Genomic DNA, 21,834 nt, shown 5'->3' on the forward strand with positions numbered 1-21,834 from the left:
AGTGTGGCCCTCCCTCACCCTGGTCACTGGCATGATAGGTTAGTGTGGCCCTCCCTCACTCTGGTCACTAGCACAGTGGTTTAGTGTGGCCGTTCCTCACCCTGGTCACTTAGTGTGGCCCTCCCTCACCCTAGTCACTGTTAGTGTGGTCCTCCCTTACCCTGGTCACTGTCACAGTGGGTTAGTGTGGCCCTCCCTCACCCTGGTCGCTGTCAATGTGAGTTAGTGTGGCCCTCACTCGCCCTGGTCACTGTTAGTGTGGTCCTTCCTCACCCTGGTCACTGTCATGGTGGGTTAGTGTGGCCCTCCCTCACCCTGGTCACTGTTAGTGTGGCCCTCCCTCTCCCTGGTTTCTGTTAGTGTGGCCCTCCCTCACCCTGGTCACTGTTAGTGTGGCCCTCCCTCACCCTGGTCACTGGCACAGTGGGTTAGTGTGGCCCTCCCTCATCTTGGACACTGTCATGGTGAGTTAGTGTGGCCCTCCCTCACCCTGGACACTGTCATGGTGAGTTAGTGTGGCCCTCCCTCACCCTGGACACTGTCATGGTGAGTTAGTGTGGCCCTCCCTCACCCTGGTCACTGTCACGTTGAGTTAGTGTGGCCCTCCCTCACCCTGGTCACTGTCACGGTGGGTTAGTGTGGCCCTCCCTCACCCTGGTCACTGTCATTGTGGGTTAGTGTAGCCCTCTCTCACCCTGGTCACTGTCACGGTGAGTTAGTGTGGCCCTCCCTCACCCTGGTCACTGTCATGGTGAGTTAGTGTGGCCCTCCCTCACCCTGGTCACTGTCACGGTGAGTTAGTGTGGCCCTCCCTCACCCTGGTCACTGTCATGGTGAGTTAGTGTGGCCCTCCCTCACCCTGGTCACTGTCACGGTGGGTTAGTGTGGCCCTCCCTCACCCTGGTCACTGTCATTGTGAGTTAGTGTGGCCCTCCCTCACCCTGGTCACTGTCACGGTGAGTTAGTGTGGCCCTCCCTCACCCTGGTCACTGTCACGGTGAGTTAGTGTGGCCCTCCCTCACCCTGGTCACTGTCACTGAGTTAGTGTTGGCCTCCCTCACCCTGGTCACTGGCACGGTGGGTTTGTGTGGCCCTCCCTCACCCTGGTCACTGTTAGTGTGGCCCTCCCACACCCTGGTCACTGTCACAGTGGGTTAGTGTGGCCCTCTTTCACCCTGGTCACTGGCAGGGTGGGTTAGTGTGGCCCTCCCTCACCCTTGTCACTGTTAGTGTGGCCCTCCCTCACCCTGGTCACTGTTAGTGTGGCCCTCCCTCACCCTGGTCACTGTCATGGTGGGTTAGTGTGGCCCTCCCTCACCCTGGTCACTGTCACGGTGAGTTAGTGTGGCCCTCCCTCACCCTGGTCACTGTCACGGTGGGTTAGTGTGGCCCTCCTTCACCCTGGTCACTGTTGGTGTGGCCCTCCCTCACCCTGGTCACTGTCACGGTGGGTTAGTGTGGCCCTCCCTCACCCAGGTCACTGTCACGGTGGGTTAGTGTGGCCCTCCCTCACCCTGGTCACTGTCACGGTGGGTTTGTGTGGCCCTCCCTCACCCTGGTCACTGTTAGTGTGGCCCTCCCACACCCTGGTCACTGTCACGGTGGGTTAGTGTGGCCCTCTTTCACCCTGGTCACTGGCAGGGTGGGTTAGTGTGGCCCTCCCTCACCCTTGTCACTGTTAGTGTGGCCCTCCCTCACCCTGGTCACTGTTAGTGTGGCCCTCCCTCACCCTGGTCACTGTCACGGTGGGTTAGTGTGGCCCTCCCTCACCCTGGTCACTGTCACGGTGAGTTAGTGTGGCCCTCCCTCACCCTGGTCACTGTCACGGTGGGTTAGTGTGGCCCTCCTTCACCCTGGTCACTGTTGGTGTGGCCCTCCCTCACCCTGGTCACTGTCACGGTGGGTTAGTGTGGCCCTCCCTCACCCTGGTCACTGTCACGGTGGGTTAGTGTGGCCCTCCCTCACCCTGGTCACTGGCACGGTGGGTTAGTGTGGCCCTCCCTCAACTTGGTCAATGTCATGGTGGGTTAGGGTGGCCCTCCCTCACCCTGGTCACTGGCACGGTGGGTTAGTGTGGCCCTCCCTCACCCTGGTCACTGGCACGGTGGGTTAGTGTGGCCCTCCCTCTCTCCGGTCACTGGCACGGTGGGTTAGTGTGGCCCTCCCTCACCCTGGTCACTGTTAGTGTGGCCCTCCCTCACCCTGGTCACTGGCACGGTGTGTTAGTGTGGCCCTCTCTCACCCTGGTCACTGGCACGGTGGGTTAGTGTGGCCCTCCCTCACCCTGGTCACTGGCACGGTGGGTTAGTGTGGCCCTCCCTCACCCTGATCATTGACTCAGATGTTAGTCCACACTGTTGCAATGTTTAATCCTCATATCCTAACTTATCCCAGTTCAAATCCTCTCCTCATATCATAATTGTACAGTGTAGTTATACTGTTTTATGCCTTCTCAGAGTTATTTATCTTGCCTTACCTACCTCTACTTTTGGCCAGTGACATAGTCTGTTACTATAGTGAGCTGTTCATCTGGATCTGGCTCTCCCTCGACTGCCTCGGTGGGGCTCTCCCTCGACCGCCTCGGTGGGGCTCTCCCTCGACCGCCTCGGTGGGGCTCTCCCTCGACCGCCTCGGTGGGGCTCTCCCTCGACCGCCTCGGTGGGGCTTTCCCTCGACCGCCTCGGTGGGGCTTTCTCTCGACCACCTCGGCGGGGCTCTCCCTCGACCACCTCTGCGGGGCTCTCCCTCGACCACCTCTGCGAGGCTCTCCCTCGACCACCTCGGCAGGGCTCTCCCTCGACCACCTCTGCGGGGCTCTCCCTTGACCACCTCTGCGGGGCTCTCCCTCGACCATCTGTGCGGGGCTCTCCTTCGACCACCTCGGCGGGGTTCTCCCTCGACCACCTCTGTGGGGCTCTCCCTCGATCACCTCGGCGGGGCTCTCCCTTGACCACCTCTGCGGGGCTCTCCCTTGACCACTTCTGCGGGGCTCTCCCTCGACCATCTGTGCGGGGCTCTCCCTCGACCACCTCGGCGGGGTTCTCCCTCGACCACCTCTGCGGGGCTTTCCCTCGACCACCTCGGCGGGGCTCTCCCTTGACCACCTCTGCGGGGCTCTCCCTTGACCACCTCTGCGGGGCTCTCCCTCGACCACCTCGGTGGGGCTCTCCCTCGACCACCTCTGCGGGGCTCTCTCTCGACCATCTCTGCGGGGGTTTCCCTCGACCAACTGGAAAAGAATACATAATATTCTTTGACTTGTGCAAAGCTTTTGATACTGTTGGTCATTAGGGAAGTGTTCATTGATGATTACCATTATTAATAATATATTGAAGCTATTATAATATATATTCAGTATTAAAAACATTTAGAAAATCAGTTGGAGCATAATGGCCCCAAGCCATTATGACTATATAGCACTTGGAAGGGGTCAGGATAAGGATTTGGAATGGGATGGGGGGAAGGGAATCTTACCCAACCACTTGGACGGTCGGGGATTGAACGCCGACCTGCATGAAGGGAGACCGTCGCTTTACCATCCAGCCCAAGTGGTTGGGCTAAAAGATAACAGGAACCAGCGATCAGAGTACTTCCAGCCGTGCATCTTACCTCTGTACCATTATATCATGGTACAGAGGTAAGGTGCATGGCTGAGAGTACCTTGATCGCTGGTTCCAGTCACCTCATTGCTCCAATTAATTTTCTCAATAGTATACATCACATTAGTGTGAGTTCTTTGTGTATTAAAAATATTTTTTAGGATAAATTTGTCTCTTAAAAAGCATTTAAATAAGTGTTTATGATACTATATTTAATGGTTAATTCTTATAGCTAATGAAAAGAATTAAAGTTTAAAGGTTTTTTAAGATTTCCAATTAATTGATTTTCTTTCAAAATATTTTGGAATGGGAAATACGCCTTACATGAGATAGTTGTTCAAAAATTAATTAGATGCATTCAGTAATTCAATTTATGTACAGTATTTCAAATATTGATCTAGTTCAGGTTATTGATGGTCTTTCTAATTGCAGGTTATGTTTAATAACGACGTGGATATGACTCGTGACTTCATGTTCAAATATTCTAACAAAGACTTTATATACACAACAAGCAGTGAACATGGGCTAGATAAAATGTCTCCATTTGATTCATTATTACTGAAAAAATGGGAGGCAGCAAGGGATGCTGCTTTATTTAATTACCAAGTTGATGATGTCGAAACAAAAATAATACCAGGAAAGTATAAACTTGTTGCTCAGGTCAGTGGCAAGATATAGTTCTGTTATGAAAAAATTGATTACGAAAATGAAAGTAACACTCATCTTTGTAAATACAGTACAGTACAGTAAAATTTATGAGGGCTTTGGGTGCAAAGTCAGTTGAACTATAATCTTGAGTGATGAAAATAGAAGTAATAATCAGATATTGTACTCAGTTACCTTGAAAACTTGTGTTAATAAGATTGACTACCATGTTCTTCATCTAGACTGTAATATTTAGGTATAATACATAAAATCCCCAACACCCTTAACCTAAGAACTACAACATCCAAAATATCTTTAACTATTCTCTCAGCTTTTATGTTAATTATGATACAGTATTTTCTGGAGGAGTCAAATAGTGGTTCCCTGAAAATAGTATTTTCTGTGTGGAGCCCCTTCGGCTCCCTGGAGCTATCGGCCTAATGTGCGAATCATCAGACCGGGGCATTATTCTATGGAGTTCTGCCTACTGAGGACCACTAGCCAGAATATGGCCCGCTTAGAGGTGTGCAGGGAGGGCCCTGGAAAACCCCCTTCCCTGTGGTTGGGGGTTAACCTTATCTGCCATCGACCAGAGTTAGGCACCTAGAAAGGTAGGCATAACAAAACAGACCACACATGGTAAGAAAAATATAACCAAAAGCCGAACAGAGAGGTAGAACGCCCTCCAATCCTAAGGAAGCAAACAAACAAGCAAACGTCACACTCCATCGCTGCATAGCTCCGCACTTACCCCGCCTTGGGGGCCAGCTGGGGTTTCGTGGCCCCTGCTTGGCCTTGGGTTGGGATTGGTATCGTACTGATTGGGGCGTCAAGGTGTTGTGCAGCCTGCCTACCTATGCGGCGGCTAGTTCCTGTTTCTTCTGGGGACGTACTTTTGCAGGGTTTTTCTTTTGTTTTTGTTTTCAACTTGCCTGGTGGAGGTCTGCCTGGTGTGGCTATAGTTCCACTTAAAATATGTTGGTGGCCCTCTGCTAGGCCCCCATGATTACACATGTCGCAGGGGTTTCAGGGTTTTGCTCTCCCCCCTTGTGAGCTTTGGGGTCTTTACCGGTTAGCAATACCTTGCCCGGGCTTCCCATAGCAGTCAGCCTACAGGCCCTGGAAAATCCTGTCAGGGCTCGGTGGACCTATGGATGCGTCTTCCGAGTTTCAGCCCACCTTGTGTGGGTTTGAAGGTTTAGGGTTCAGGCAGCATCTGCATTGCATGATACGTTTAGGTTGCTGCAATGCACTAGGTTGGTTTCCCACCCGAATGCCCCACCATTGCACCGCTTTGGTTATAAGGACCTGGACATGGGGGCATTAGTCGCTTCAACTTTGGTTCAGTCCGCGCTCCCTGGTCCTTACCCTGTTGCAGGGGAAGGATCATCCTGCTCCCTCCCTTCCCTGCTTCCGGCTCCAAATGTCTAAAGGTCTCGGGATCAGGGCAGGGTTTAGTTGGTAATGAGACTCTGGCAGCTTCAGGGGCTTCCCCGTTCAGGTTGGGGATGGAGGCATTCGAGTCGGTTTCCCCTTCCTAGGCTTCTGGGTCCCACCAGCAGGGGCCCCTATTCTTTTCTGCCTTTCCCCTGGACAATGCCTTTTCTTCAGGAGTTGAGGGTATGGAGGATTGCTCTGCCCCGGGTCCCGACTTGGGGGATCCCGGGGCTGGGGAGGAGTTGACCTGAGGGCCTTGGGCACTCTTTGACCTCTCGCTTGGGTATTGGTACCCTCTTTGCGGGGCTTCTTGTTGCAGGGAGAAGGGGGTTTTCTTACTCCCCTTCCCTGAATGGGTATGATTTGCGGTCAGCTCCTCCCCGGGTTTGGTTCCGTGTTCCCTTGGGTTTCTCGGCTCCTTCCTTCCAGAGGTTTGAGTTCAGTTCTTCTTCCCCATATTGGGTGCGTTTGGAGGTTCTGGAGTCTTCCTGGCTGGCAGACTGCCCGTTCTTTTCATTGGGGGCGTGTCATGGGTTCTGTCGGACCCACACGCTTGAGTGGTGAGAAACTTCTACCATTCTGCAGGTTTACCTCGGAGGCGAATTTGAGCACCTTAACCCTTAGACCATGCAATACATACATATATGATTTGACAAAAAATAATGTAACATAAGTTTTTAAAACTTGCACAAACATTTTCCAATTTTTCTGGGGGGAGCCCCTACGGCTCCCCGGAGCTATCTATGGCTGATATGGGTACCCTAACTATTTTGCATCAGTCGATGTGGGTGGACTTCTAGGCCTACCGGTGACCCACGAGCCAGAACCTGGCCCCCCTCACAGAGGCACGGGGAGCAATGGCCCATAGAAATGCACATGTGATTTGGAGCATTCTATATCTGCCATCGACCGGGACAAGCACCTAGAAAGGTAAGCGCCACAAAACAAACCCCTATTCTGGTTAACAATGAAAATCGACAAACGAGTGGATAGAACTTCCCAAGAAAAACGAACAAACAAGCATGACGTCACACGAGCCGCGCCGCATGTCTGCGGAGCTCCCTCCTCCCCGGGAGGGGGAAGGGGAAGCCCCAGACCCCAGCACTGGCGATCCCCGCCCCAGTTCCTCGGCTGATGGGATAGTACATGGTCGTGTGGCTCCAGCTCCGGTTTTGTCTCAGTGCTGCTCTTACGGTGGTCGTGTGAGCTGGGAATGGTATTCTCAGGTACTCGGGCTGCATGTGCTTAGGGTCACCTTCCCTGAGTGCCCTGTAAGTACCGCCCTTGGGGCTTGGGGTTGCCTTCCACAAGTCACCCAGACTTGGGGGTTTTGGTCACTTTGGCCTTGGTTCCGTCCACGCCCCCTTGTTTTTCCCCTTCGGTGGTTCATTTTGTTCTCCCCCCTCCTGCTTCCGGCCCCTAAGCATCTGAAAGCTTCGGGGTCGGGGCGGGGTTAGAGGTTTCTGAGACTTGGGCAGTTTTGGGGGTTGCCCCGTCCGGGGTAGCTGCGGAGGCATTCGAGTCTGTTCCTCTGGCCGTTGCTCCGGGGTCTGACCAGTGGGCCCCTTCTCTTCCAGCTCTCTCGGCTGCCCCGGCTTTTTCTTGTGAGGCCAGGGCTTTGGAGGACGACTCGGCCCCGGGGCCTGGTGTAGAGGCTCCTGGGGTTGGGGATGAGCAGCCTTGGGGGCCTTGGGCTCCATTGGGCCCGCCTGGATTTCCGTCCTTCTGAGCGGGGCTTACTGTTGCAAGGAGTGGGGTTTTCTCTTCCCCCCTCTGCGTACGATTTAGACTTGGGTTCTGCTCCTCCCCAGGTTTGGTTCCGTGTTCCTGTGGTTTCTTCGGTTCCATCTTCCGGTGGTTTTCGGCTACCCGCATCTCTTCGCTTGTGGTGCGGTTGGCCTTTGCGGCTTCCCTCCTAAGTGACCCGGAGTTTGCCTCCGTAATGGTTCCTTCCGTTCTGGTCCGGGATGCCGGATTGGGCTCCTTGTGGTCGGATTGGGCTACTTGTAGCCGGTTGGGCTTCTTGTAGCCGGTTGGGCTTCTTGTAGCCGGTTGGGCTTCTTGTAGCCGGTTGGGCTTCTTGTAGCCGGTTGGGCTTCTTGTAGCCGGTTGGCCTTCTTGTAGCCGGTTGGGCTACTTGTAGCCGGTTGGGCTGCTTGTGGCCGGTTGGGCTGCTTGTGGCCGGTTGGGCTGCTTGTGGCCGGTTGGGCTACTTGCGGCCGGTTGGGCTACTTGTCGCCTTGTTGGGCTACTTGCGGCCGGTTGGGCTACTTGTCGCCTTGTTGGGCTACTTTTCTTCGTGTCCTGTGCATGTGCCGTGGGAGTTTGTTTTGGTTCCGGGCGGTGTGCACGCGTATTGGTGTTCTGCGTCCATATTTTATCGGGGGCTTCGCCTCTCGCTCTTATCATTCTCCAATCCGTGCCCCGTTGCTCTTGAGGGTGTTCTGGAGTGCCGCTGTGGGGAAGTCACGAGGTTTTTCTCTGTGTTTTTGGGTGGGGGGGAGCCTCCTTCGCAGCTCCCCTCCTCCTCTCCGGCATAGGCACCCTGGCTGCCTCTGGTGGCTACGTTCTCATAGGCTTGCATCATGGCCCTTCAGTGCCTATGTTCTGCAGGCGAGTTGGTGCGGTCTGGTGTCTCCTTCGTCCTGACGCTGTTTTTGTTTTTGAAAGTCGGGGTGGGTGTACATACTTACTTGAGAACGTAGAACGTAACAACCAAGGTGCCTGCTGCAGGGCTATTGGCCCATACGTGGCAGCTCTTGTTCTCACCACCCGATTCTTTCCTCGGTTCACGGGTGACTGCGGGTGGCCTCTTGGCCCTTACGAGGCGACTCCTGCCTGTACTCATCCTGCCCCTCTCCTATGCTTGTCTAACCATGCTTGAGTTCGGGGCCCCGCCTCCACCTTGTTCCACGGCACAACAGTGGAGGTGCCTGTTCGGTGGTACGTTTTCCTGTGTCGAGGGTGTTATGTGCTCGCCTCCTTGTGCTTGCGGGGTTATAAGAAATTATAACTCCAAATGTATAAAGTTTATGAAAAATCCATTCTGATGGGATTGTAGAACAGACAGCAGAGCACACAATATGTCAAAATAGTGAGATTCGGTTAAAAACTGGAATTTTAGAAGCCACTCAAAGTTGAAACTCTGGTTTCAGAGATAATTGAAGTTGAAGTTATCAACAATGAATAAAGGTAGTTTTAATTCATTAATTTAATTGTATATTTTAATAAATACTGTTTTTTTCATTCATACTTGAATATGTGAAGGTTGTAGGTCAATATGTGTTGAAATGAAGTAAAGAAAAAATAACCCCCAAAAAACACAAAATATAGAGATAATAATAATAATTATAATGATTTAGGGGATATATTTAGGGTATACTTTCTATAAGTGAAAAAGCCCTAATATGGTCCCTAATCTTTAAAACAACCTAAAGAGACAAAGAAAATAGAGTTTGAAATCAGAGAAAAAATCAACCCCCAAAAATTAAGAGTCCCAAGTTTTGCTAGTTGTGACTGACTTATTTTTTGACCAATTTCATTCTATCTTCACATAGTTATGAAAACATATGCATTCTCCAAGATGTAAAGGTTAAAACAAAATCAGTTAATAAACAAAGGAGAAAAAATAACTAAAATCTTAAAAAACAATTCCCCTAAAAAAATATTTTCTGGGGCGAGCCCCGTCGGCTCCCCGGAGCTATCCCAGGCTGATATGCTAATGTCAGACTTTGGCATCAGTCATGTGTATGGAGTTCTTAGGCCTACCGGGGACCGTGGCCAGAACTGGGCCCCCTCAGAGAGGCAAGGGGAGCAATGGCCTATAGAAGCCCCCGTGTGGTTGGAAGCATTCTATGTCTGCCATCAACCGGAACAGGCACTGTTATAATAAATGGTGGACTTGCTGTGGGGAACTGGTACTATTAAGGGGTAAGGGTAGTTAGAAAACAGAGTTATCAAATATGGGAGAGCTAAAAGGCCCGGCCCCCAAAATAAACTATCCACAGTAATAATAACTTGCTTCTAGACCATGTCAGACTAAGGGTTGATCAATACACTCCCACACAAGAAGAAGGGATACTCTGTTCTAATTTACTTATTTATTAACCCCTTAACAACCCCCCATATACACTCACACCAATAACAATAATAATAATTACTTTACCACCCTATCTTACGTTAAAAGCCTTGGTCCACATAAGCAGGATACAAGGTTTACACTAAGAACAAGCTAGGGTAAAGTACTACTGAATAAGCACTGAAGCTGGATGCAGCTTAGGGTAGTGAGACCACGTGGTACCCTAATACAAAACACAACACTTAGGGGTACCCAAAACACTGGCAAATACTACCCCCAGGTCTCACCAATCTTTACTACCAGAGTAGGCACACTTAAAACACACCGTACTTAACTTAATGGTACAGGAACTTAAGGTAAGGGAAATAAGTAAGAGGAGAAGGGAGAAGAGTAGGGGTGCAGCTACAGAGTAGGTCTCGTCCCCACGAACGCCAGCCAGAAGAAGAAGACCGCTCCCAGCGACCAGCTTAGGCCTCCCGCATTTGGTGGTGCCGGAAGGAGCCTAATTGATCGTGCAGCTAAGCACATTAAAAATCTTCCCCTATGCAACATATTGTTACTTTACAAATGATTAAAGTATTAGTAAACATAGTTGGTGCCTATGTTATTATTTAATAATCAACCCCCAGCTCAGTCTTTAACTGCTCTTTGAGAAACAAGAATAGTCTTACGTTTGGCAGGGAAGATACAAACAATTTCAGCTCGTGATGCGTTCAACTATATTATAGGAAAGTTTAATAACTCAATTTTGACCTCTGGTTTCCACTGAAGAACCCAGGGTCGTAACAGGCACCCAGAAAGGTAAGCGCCTCAAAACAAACCCCTATTCTGGTTAAAATTGCTACCAAAAGCCGAATTAGTGGATAGAACTCCCCAACCGAAAACAAGCAAACTAGTGTGACGTCACACACCGCCGCGCCGCTGTCTGCGCAGCTACCCCCTCCCCGGGAGGGGGAAGGGGGAGCCCCAGACCCTCCACGCCGGCTACCCACACCTCAGTTCTTGAGGCTGATGCTATAGGCGATGGTCGTGTGCTCTGGCACCGGTGTCGCTACTGCACTGTGCTTTGCGTGTGGTGTTGGTTTTGTGGGTGCGAGAGCCAGGAGTTATCTTCAGTACTCGGGCTGCATGCGCCTAGGGCTGCCTTCCCTAGGTGCCCTGTAAGTACTGCCCTTGGGGCTTGGGGCCACCTTCCACAGGCTCCTCGGGGTCTGCCTCTGCTGGTCCGTTTTACCTTTCGTTTCTGGGGGGAGCCCCGTCGGCTCCCCGGAGCTATCCCAGGCTGATATGCTAATGTCAGACTTTGGCATCAGTCATGTGTATGGAGTTCTTAGGCCTACCGGGGACCACGGCCAGAACCGGGCCCCCTCAGAGAGGCAAGGGGAGCAATGGCCTATAGAAGCCCCCGTGTAGTTGGAAGCATTCTATGTCTGCCATCGACCGGAACAGGCACCCAGAAAGGTAAGCGCCCCAAAACAAACCCCTATTCTGGTTAAAATTGCTACCTAATACCGAACTAGTGGATAGAACTCCCCAACCGAAAACAAGCAAATTAGTGTGACGTCACACACTGCCGCGCCGCTGTCTGCGCAGCTCCCCCCTCCCCGGGAGGGGGAAGGGGGAGCCCCAGACCCCCCGCGCCGGCTACCCACACCTCAGTTCTTGAGGCTGATGCTATAGGCGATGGTCGTGTGCTCTGGCTCCGGTGTCGCTACTGCACTGTGCTTTGAGTGTGGTGTTAGTTTTGTGGGTGCGAGAGCCAGGAGTTATCTTCAGTACTCGGGCTGCATGCGCCTAGGGCTGCCTTCCCTAGGTGCCCTGTAAGTACTGCCCTTGGGGCTTGGGGCCACCTTCCACAGGCTCCTCGGGGTCTGCCTCTGCTGGTCCGTTTTACCTTTCGGTTTTTCGGCCGCCTGTTGGGCTCTTGGGTGTTCTGTTCTCCCTTGTTACCGGCAGGTAAGAGGCAGTTTGCACTGGTAGGGGCGCAGGGTGCTGCTCAGCTTGTAATTCCCGACATCGCGGCCGGCTCTGTTCCTTGGGGTTCGCTGTCCTCTTGCGGGGTTTTGTTTTTCTTTTTGTTTTTGCCTGGTGGGGGGTTCTGTCATTTTATTCAGTTTGTTTTTGCCCTTCCACTGTTCTCCTCGGTGGCGCCCCCTGCTAGGTCCCCGTGAGTGTACACGTCCCTGGGGTTCAGCTTTAGAAGTTTGCTTGGTAGTTTTGGGCGCCGGTTTGCAGCACCCTGCCTGGGACTACCTGAGCGCGAGTCCTCTTAAAGTAAACGCTCAGGACCCTGGGAATCCCCTAGGGGGCGCGTGGGTCCGATGGGTGTGACCCCGGGGTCCCCACTCGCTGTGTGCGAGTTTGAGGGTTGCTCGGTCCCCTTGTCTCAGGGTGACCCTCATTGTTTTTGCCTCTGCCACGCTGCCTGTTGGGTCGGTGATACTTTCGACCCTGAGTCCTGTGAGTGTTGCTGCTTGCTTGTGACTCAATTTACCCAATCCTCTGATGATTCTATTCGGGTACAGGCGGCACGTGCGTTGCAGTCTAGGTTTCGTCTGTTGCAACGCGCTCGGTTGGTTGCTTCCCCGGATGCCCCGGGGCTGCCCCGCTTTGCTTTTCGAGACCCGGACTTGGGGGTGGGGGTCGCTTCGATCCTGGTTCAATCCGCACCTCCTCGTCCTTCCCCTTCTGTTCGTTCTGGTCCCCCGCCCCTGCTTCCGGCCCCGAAGCGTCTGAGGGTTTCGGGGTCGGAGCAGGGGTTACTTGATCTCGAGACTCGGGCAGTTTCGGGGGTTGCCCCTTCCGGGAGGGCGGCAGAGGCATTCGAGTCTTGTCTCCCGGCCGAAGCTTCAGGGTCTGACCAGTGGGCCCCCCTTCCTCCAGCTTTTCCGGCTGCTCCGTCCTTGTCTTGTGGGGTCGGGGCTTGGGGAGAGGACTCGGCCTCGGGTCCTGTGGTGACGGACCTCGAGGCTGGGGAGGGGCTGACTTGGGGGCCTTGGGCCCCGCTGGACCCTGCCTGGGTTTTTCTTCCCACTGAGCGGGGCTTATTGTTACAAGGAGTGGGGTTTTCTTTCCCCCCCTCTGCGTACGAGTTGGATTTGGTGTCGGCCCCTCCCCGGGTACGGTTCCGTGTTCCCCCGGGTACGTCGGTTCCGTCCTTCCGGAGGTTTTCGGCTTATCGCATCCAACCTGGTGTGGTGCGAGCGGCCTTTGCAGCTTACCTCATGCGTGACCCGGATTATGCCTCGGAAATGGATCCGTCCGAATTCAGGTTTGGGACTTCGTTCCCTTTCTGGCTCCGTTATGAGGTTCCGGAGTCGTCCTGGCTAGCAGACTGCCCCTTGTTTGTTCTGGATTCCTGGCATTCCTTCTGTCGTTCCCGCACGCTGGAGTGGCGGGAAGCTTCCACGGTGCTTCAGGTTTTCCTGGGGGGCGCACTTGAGTACCTGAATGAGTGCTTGTTTGCCCCTGCCCTTCCCCACAATGTGGGCGTTATTCAGCTCCATGTGCAGGTTCCCACCCTTTCGGTGGCAGTCATTGCGGAGGACTTGCGCGCTCGGGGTCTTTTGGCTTCGGCCTTGCGGTTCTTTTCCCTCCTGGAGCTGTCTTCGGATTGGCTCGTGGAGGATGTAAGGACGCTTGGGTCCGTCCCGGGGTCCAGCACCTTGTCCTCGGCTGCGCGTTCGTCGGCTGCCTTGTTGAAGCTGTTCACGCCGATTTTGCGGGATGTGGTTTCCCTGTTTTATGCTTCCCATCTCGCGTGTCGGCAGACGGTGCTGGGTTCCTCCGTGGAATCTGCTTGGGCTCTGGCACTTAGGCGTTCTTCACCTTTTTGTCCTCTTCTGTTTGAGGAGTTGGCTGTGGGGCAGTTTATTCAGGTTGCGTCGCGGCTTGTCGTCCGATGTCGGACTCGTTGGTTTTCCGGGGGTCCCAGGGTGGGTCTTCCTGGAAAGGTTGTGCCAGGGCTCAGGGTTCCTCTTGTCGTGGTAGGCCTCTGGTGTCAGGTTCGGATTTGGCTCCTCCTGTGGACCCTCCCTCGTCTGGTCGGCGTGGTGTTGGCCTACCTCGACGACTGGCTGGTTTGGGCTCCCAGCCCGTCAGCTTGCTTGCTAGCCAGGATTTGGTTCTTTCCCAGCTCGCCAAGTTCGGGTTCTTGGTGAACTGGAGGAAGTCCCATCTGGTTCCCTCTTAGGTTCGAACTTGGCTGGGTCTCGTTTGGGACCCTCGAACCGCCTCCTTGTCTCTCCCTCCGGAGTCTCTCCTACGGCTGCGGTCCTGCCTTCGTCTGTTTCTGGAGGGCCCTCGGGTCACCCGGCGGTTGCTCGAGGGACTGTGCGGGAGCCTGAACTTCGTGATGGTGGTCTACCCGCCGGGTCGGGTTTGGCTTCGACGGCTGTTCTGGTTCCTTCGGGGTTCCCCCTTCCGCCTCTCTCGCGATCGCAGAGTTCGACCCCTGGGGGCCTTGCGTCGGTTGCTGCGTCACCGGCTTCCTCTTTGGGTTTTTCGGGGTTCAGTGCCTTGGCGCCTACCCGAGCCCTCGCTCGCTGTGTACACGGATGCGTCGTCTCTCGGCTGGGGTTTTGTGACCAGTGCTCACCAGGCCGGCCAGGGGCGTTGGGATCCGTCCTTCCGTCGAGCTCACAGCACGGTGCAGGAGTTCGTGGCAGTGTGGTTTGCCCTGGGGAGGATTCGGGTGGCCCGCGGATCAACGATTCAGCTCCATTCCAACTGTTCTCCGGTGGTTCATTGCCTGAACTGCGGGGTTTCGATGCAGTCCTTGTCTCTTTGGGGTTGGTCGCTTCCGGTGACTTGTCTGCTGAGTTCTCGGGGTTTGGCTCTCCTGGCGGTTCACGTACGGGGGCGTGTCCAACGTCTTGGCCGACGCCCTGTCTCGCTTCGTTCCCCTCTCCATGGAGTGGACGGTCGACGACGAGTCCTTCCGTTGGCTTTGCCAGACGTTCAGGCGCCCCGAGGTGGACCTCTTCGCGTCGGCGTAGTCGCGGCGTCTTCCCGTTTATGCGGCGCCCTTCCCCGATCACGAGGCCGTCGGGGTCGATGCCTTTCGGCTAGACTGGTCGAGGTGGGGGTACTTGTACCACTTTCCCCCAGTTCGGCTGCTGCTCCAGGTCCTGACTCGCTTAGAGACTTACCAGGGGAGAGTTGTCCTTCTGGCCCCTTGGTGGCCGGCCTAGCCTTGGTTTGAGGCGCTGGTTGCTCGGTGTCCGAACCCGAGGGTTTTCCCGCGGCTCCACCTCTTTCAGCAGATCGGGCCGGTACGTCATGTGGTTGGTTCGATCTTCTCCTCGAGTCTTCGCGTATGGGTTTTTTGACTCGAGTCTATCATCATCTCTATGGTGATCAGGTTGCCTCCTTGTTGGTGTCCCACCTGAGGGCTTCTTCTCGGCGGCAGTATGAAGTTTCCTGGCGGTCCTTCTGTTTCTTTTTGCGTCTTCGTCGTGTTAGTTCCTTGTCTGTTCGGGTGGTCTTGTCCTTCCTCTCGTGGTTGTTTCAGGACCGTCATCTTATGCCTAACACTGTCGCCTCAAATCGTGCTGCACTGTCGGAGCCGCTTCAGCTTGCTTTCGGTATCGATGTTACGTCTGCGCCGTTTCGCAAGCTGTCTCGTGCATTGTTTCACCTCCGGCCTGCTCATGCGTCGCCTGAGCCGTCCTGGTCTTTGGACAGAGTGCTCGCTTTCCTTTCGTCTCCTCGTTTCGTTGTGGCCCCTTCGGTCCAGGATTGTTTTTCCAAGGCATTTTTCTTGTTGGCTTTGGCCTCTGGGGGTCGGGTAGGGGAGCTTCATGCTCTCCTCCGGCGCAGGGGTTTCTGCTCTTTTGGTCGTGGTGATTGTTTTGTTCGTTTGCAGCTGTCTCCTTCTTTTCTGGCGAAGAATGAGACTGCTGCGTTCCAGAGGGGTCCATGGGTGGTTGATGCTTGGTTGGTCAGGCCGGGGGTGCATCATGTTTTGTGTCCGGTTGTGGCGCTTCGCCGTTATTTGCGCGCCACGGCTTCTGTGTTCGGGGACACGCTGTGGGTTGATCCGGTTTCCCTTCTTCCCTGTTCGCAGGTTTGGGTCTCTCAGGTCGTCCGCAGTGTTATTAAGTCCTGCCAGCCTGCGGTCTATCCCCGTCCCCATGACGTTCGTAAGTTCGAGGCTCTTGCTGCCGTCTTTGGGAATATGTCTTGGTCTTATATTCGGGCGCGGGGATTTTGGCGGTCGAACAGGGTCCTGGCTGCTCATTACCTTGTGAATGTCCCTGGGCCCCTTCAGGCCTGTGTTGCTTTGGGTCGGTGGTTGCAGCCAGTTGTCTCTGCTTCGAGTTGAGGAGTGAGCGACGACCGTCTCTCGGGTAAGTCCCTCTTTTTCCGTCTGTTGGTAGTTAGCTACGGGGAGCCGACGGGGCTCCCCCCAGAAAACCAGCGTTGAATGTAATGAAACGCCATTTTCTGGGTGAGTCCCGGAGGCTCCCCGGCATCCCTCCCTCCCTCCGGTCGACGTTTTTTTCGCGTTTTTGACATCCAGCCTCAAGAACTGAGGTGTTGGTAGCCGGCGTGGAGGGTCTGGGGCTTCCCCTTCCCCGGGAGGGGGAAGGGGGAGCTGCGCAGACAGCGGCGCGGCGGTGTGTGACGTCACACTAGTTTGCTTGTTTTCGGTTGGGGAGTTCTATCCACTAGTTCGGCTTTTGGTAGCAATTTTAACCAGAATAGGGGTTTGTTTTGAGGCGCTTACCTTTCTGGGTGCCTGTTCCGGTCGTTGGCAGACATAGAATGCTTCCAACCACACGGGGGCTTCTATAGACCATTGCTCCCCCTTGCCTCTCTGAGGGGGCCCGGTTCTGGCCGTGGTCCCCGGTAGGCCTGAGAACTCCATACACATGACTGATGCCAAAGTCTGACATTAGCATATCAGCCTGGGATAGCTCCGGGGAATGTAACAACTGTTGCATATATCTCAAAAAAAAAAAAAAAAAATATATATATATATATATAAAGGCACCAGCTGCATATCCACTTTGTGGACACTTATTACTACTATTCTTTTTCTTTGAGCATAGGACAAGTGCTTGCATTTCTTTATTATTGCATAATCCTTCAGTTACAGTTATTAGAAGCTGTTCTTCTTATCAATAAAACGTTCTTATTTTTCAAAAATTTGTCTAAAATCAATTTCTGAAAATATTTTTGAGAGTTTCACGACACTGAAGCCAATAAGTTGGAGATTTGTTTAACATTTTTCAGTTTTTTTACATAATTCAAATATTTTTTTATGTTATGCCCCCTAAATTCGCAGTAATATGCGCGGTCTAAGGGGTTAATGCGGCTTCTTTGCCCCTGTGCTTTCTCGGGATGTTAGCCTTGTACAGCTGCATGTGCAGGTTCCTACCCATTCAGCGTCCATGGTTGCTGAGGATTTGCACGCCCATGGGCATTTGACTTCGGTCTTGTATTTCTTTTCTCTTCTCGAGCTATCTTCGACCTGGCTTGAGGAGGATGTAGAGGCATTGAGTGCTGGGCCTTCGTCGGGTGTGTTGGCCTCGACAGCTTGGGCGTCGTCTGCGCTGTTGAAGCTGTTTGCGTCTATCTTGAAGGAGGCAGTGTCTGTTCTTTGCTTCTCGTCTCGCATGCTGTAAGCTGTGCTCGCTCTCTTTTTTGGAATCCGCTTTCTGGATTCGTTTGGGACCCGAACCTTTGCTCGATGTGGTCACGGACGCATTGTCTCTCGGATGGAGCTTTGTGACCAGTGCTCACCAGGCCGGCCAATGGCAGTGGGGTGAAGTGCTCATTGTTCGAAGAGTCTGGGTGTGTTCTTCTAGGCTTGGTTACTCTGTAGCACACAGGAGCTTCTGAGAGGTCTGAGAAAGAAACATTTCATTACATTCGGTGCTGGATTTTTCCCTACAAGTTATTTACTTGGACTTTATTGGCTAGGGTGATATAATGAAGTGAAGTCTTAACTATGAGTTCCTACCTATTTTATTACCTTTTCAGATGAATGCCAATCGGAAAACGATGAGGAGAAAACCACAAAATATTTTCAATGTTACACAGCCATTTGATCCTGAAACTTTCAATTTCACTAAGATCAAGAAACAAGAAATTCTTGCAAGACTTCTCTACAATCAGATATCTCCAGAGGTGAGATAATTTTCTCAGATATCTCCAAAATTCAGATTTCTTTAGGTGCTTGCCTAGTGCTGTGAATGTCATAAGTAGCGCTGTGTTCACTGATATCTGAACATTATACACAGTCGTTTATCACAGTCAGGCTCTTCTATAATACTATCATCACAGCATAATAGCAGTTTCACATATATTTTGTTATTTTTTAATGATGCTGTGGTTACAAGTTGAATAGCTGTTCTGTTAGCTCATGCTGCATGCACCAATCTTAGTAGCTCTGAAGCCTTCATACCCAGGAATGGTGCCTATGATTTTTTCCAATTGGTGTATGTTTACTAGAGGCTTGAGGAAGCAGATGTGAGCCCGCAGGAGTTTTAAAATTTTAGGCTGTACTCTAATACTTCATGTGCAACCTGTCCTCAGACCAAGTCCATTCCATCCAGCAGTTGACCCCAAAGATGCATTCATCAATTTTAACATGCTGTTCATTCAAAATAGGAAGTTTCTCAAATATAAATTAATATTGTTATAGTGTATATTAGCATACTGTGCATATTTAAGCATTGGAGAGGGAGGTTAGGTGTCTAGGTTCTGTTGGCAATTATTTGTATTTGTAGTTATTTGTATTACAGCGTTGTGAATCGTGTGTAAACCGTTTTTCATTCATAAACAGGGTTTGGTGGGTGCTTGGAATGAACTTTATCCTTTGGTTATGAAGACAGGCTGTCAAATGATGGGATGCACAGTCTGAGTATAATTACTCGCCCCATCACATGATGGGATACACAGCTGAAGGGTTATGAGAGTATCAAACTATTCTTTAGAAAAAATCAGAATCTGATTTAATAACTGTATCGGAATTGACGTTTTAGTGTAATTGGCATTGGCATTGGAATTGTAGAAATGTTAGTTCTTTCTAATCACTGGTAATAATAATAATATAATCATTATTCTCATTAAGAATCACATGCCGGTACATGTAATAGAAATATTGGTGTGTTGGTCTTACAGATAAGTTTTGTTTAATAATCTGTAAACATTTTTCAACAAAGTTAATTGGCAAATATTTGTTGTTGAAAGTCATCAAATATCGTACAGTATTATAAAATTGTAAAAAAATTGCATGATCTTTTAACTAAACTTTCTTTTCACCAAACACAATATAATGCTCCTTCTTGAAATGTTATTATTCATATTAGAATATGTTAGTTGTTGTTTATTTAATGTGTGGAAACCTTGTTTCTCACATACAAAGTTCTGCACTAATATTATTACAATTTTGTAAATTTTCAATACATGTTGATTTATATTATGAACAGGTGATTGATGGGGAAGAAATAGCAGGCAATGGAAGAAGTGGGTTGGAAGGGAGCCTGACTATCAACACGGCACCGATCTGTTACAGCCACAGTTTACTTGTGCCATTTTTGGCCCGGTGTCGACCTCAGGTGGTAAGCGAGGAAGGCCTCCTGCTTGCTCTCCACTCAATTCTCCTCTCACAGACACCGTGAGTAGAAAGTACGGATGTTATATGTTGATCTAGAAACTAGATTATTCAAGTATTTTCTGTGATTGTTTACAAATTTTCACCAATTAGGTATCGTTGCCAGAGGATATCTTAGGCTTTATCTCCTTCACCCTTGGCTGTGTTAGATTTCAATATGTACCCTAAACATGCCTCTTCACACCTGGGGCTGGTAATATATCTTGTTTATGGAAATTCAGCACTGCAGGGAATGTCATAATGTATTACATTATACTACATTGTGAGCAACATATAACAATCAGGTTATGAATTATTAATTCTGATATCAGTAAACGGCCCTCAAGTTCAAATTTAGTACCGCACCATATTTTGTTTCCAAGTTTTTGAAGGGTTCACTTCAGTGGCATGTGCTCCCTTGGTGTTCGGCTGTTACTGGGGGTTGGTCTCCAGCTCTCTCCCCACTAGGATGTGCCATGGCGTCCTCACCTGTGGCCACTAACCTTTCTTGTGTGGGGATTCTTTCCCGGTTGCTGGTTTCAGGTTCCTCATTGATTAGCGAGAGTTTTGTTTGAGTTTGGTTTTGGTTGAGCCATATTTGGGGCTGCCAGAATATTGTTCCTTCCATGCTTCTGCCAGACTTGGCAGAAGTTTGTTTTGTTTGTCTTGCGTTTGTTTTGTTTTGTGGGCAGACTAGCTACCTCCCTCCTTTCCTGGCTCGTTGGTTGATGGTACAATAGAGGGTTGTTTATCTGCTCCAGAACTGACTTCCTGCCAAACACACACCGAAACTACGACGTTGGTACAACGTTCGAGGAAGTTTTAACACCACCTAACCAGTTATAACAAACAATATAGCAAGTTGTAAGAACGTTCTAATAGGTCATGAACACGTTAAGCCAAGATGTAACAACTTTATTACAAGTTATAACAAGCGGAAAATAGAGACAGTTTCGGTTTGTGTTTTCAGGGTTGGGAGGGTTAGTGGGGAGCTAGGGCTTCAGGGCCCCCCCTCCTGGTGGCCTGGATTGTACCTGAATGGCAATGGGTTGGAACTGACAGATTAGTTATTTATTTATTTATTTATTTATGCATATACAAGAATGTACATTGGGAATGTGAGGATACATAATATGGTAATTGCAGTCTTGTAAAGCCACTAGTACGTGCAGCGTTTCGGGCAGGTCCTTAATCTAAGAAAATTTTAAGGAGGTAAATACTTGCAAAATTTATAGACAAAAAAATGACAAGTTACATAGAATGAAAAAAAGATGAGAGAAAATTGTAGGTACAATATATTAAAGCTCATAGGTAGCTAAGATTGATTGCAATGACAGCTTGAATGGTAGTTGACAAAACTTGGTAGGCACAATACAGCAGAAACAATATAAGATTGATTGCAATGACAGCTTGAATGGTAGTTGACAAAAATTGGTAGTCACAATACAGCATATGGCTAGCACATAAAAGAAGACAGCAATGAACACAATGATAAGGTTGTTTGATACTACATAAAAATTAGGAGATTGGTTAACACTAGGTACAGAGAAAATTTAAAGCTCAGTGTAGGAAACTAAGAAGATGAAATTAGGTACTTTCTGTGGGGAGCCCCTACGGCTCCCTGGAGCTTATCGGGCTAATGTATGTTATGTTAGACCGGGACATTAGCTAAGGAGTTCAGACCTACCAGGGACCAGCGCCAGAACCTGGCCCCTTCAGAGAGGTTTCAGGGAGCAATGGCCCTGGAAAACCCCATATGGTTGGGGGTTTTCCTTATCTGCCATCGACCGGGGTTAGGCACCCAGAAAGGTAGGCGTAACAAAACAAACCCCACATGGTAAGAAACTACAACAAAAACCGAACAGAGAGGTAGAAAACTCCCTACAATCCCAAGGAAACAAGCAAACAAGCAAACATCACACTTTACTGCCGCGCCGATCGTCCGCGCAGCCCTCCCCACCCCGGGAGGGGGAGGGGGGAGCCCCGGACCTACCGCGCCGGCTGCCAAGCTTCAGTTCGTTCGCTAATGTAATTACCTAAGTGTAATTACCTAAGTGTAGTTACAGGATGAGAGCTATGCTCGTGGTGTCCCGTCTTCCCAGCACTCTTTGTCATATAACGCTTTGAAACTACTGACGGTCTTGGCCTCCACCACCTTCTCACTTAACTTGTTCCAACCGTCTACCACTCTATTTGCGAAGGTGAATTTTCTTATATTTCTTCGGCATCTGTGTTTAGCTAGTTTAAATCTATGACCTCTTGTTCTTGAAATTCCAGGTCTCAGGAAGTCTTCCCTGTCGATTTTATCAATTCCTGTTACTATTTTGTATGTAGTGATCATATCACCTCTTTTTCTTCTGTCTTCTAGTTTTGGCATATTTAATGCTTCTAACCTCTCCTCGTAGCTCTTGCCCTTCAGTTCTGGGAGCCACTTAGTAGCATGTCTTTGCACCTTTTCCAGTTTGTTGATG

At 50.9% G+C, this 21,834-nt stretch overlaps 1 protein-coding gene across 1 annotated transcript in view; it reads left to right on the plus strand.

The window, feature by feature from the left end:
* Positions 1-21,834, plus strand: part of LOC123764816 (GDP-D-glucose phosphorylase 1) — a 111,709-nt gene that overhangs the window by 1,787 nt on the left and 88,088 nt on the right. Inside the window, exons 3-5 of the mRNA XM_069302835.1 lie at positions 4,032-4,259; positions 17,749-17,895; positions 19,200-19,387. Of these exons, the coding sequence (XP_069158936.1) occupies positions 4,032-4,259; positions 17,749-17,895; positions 19,200-19,387 (563 nt within the window). The remainder of the gene's footprint in view (positions 1-4,031; positions 4,260-17,748; positions 17,896-19,199; positions 19,388-21,834) is intronic.

This window comes from Procambarus clarkii, chromosome 48 (genome assembly GCF_040958095.1).
Source record: "Procambarus clarkii isolate CNS0578487 chromosome 48, FALCON_Pclarkii_2.0, whole genome shotgun sequence".
NCBI classification, from domain to species: Eukaryota; Metazoa; Arthropoda; class Malacostraca; order Decapoda; family Cambaridae; genus Procambarus; species Procambarus clarkii.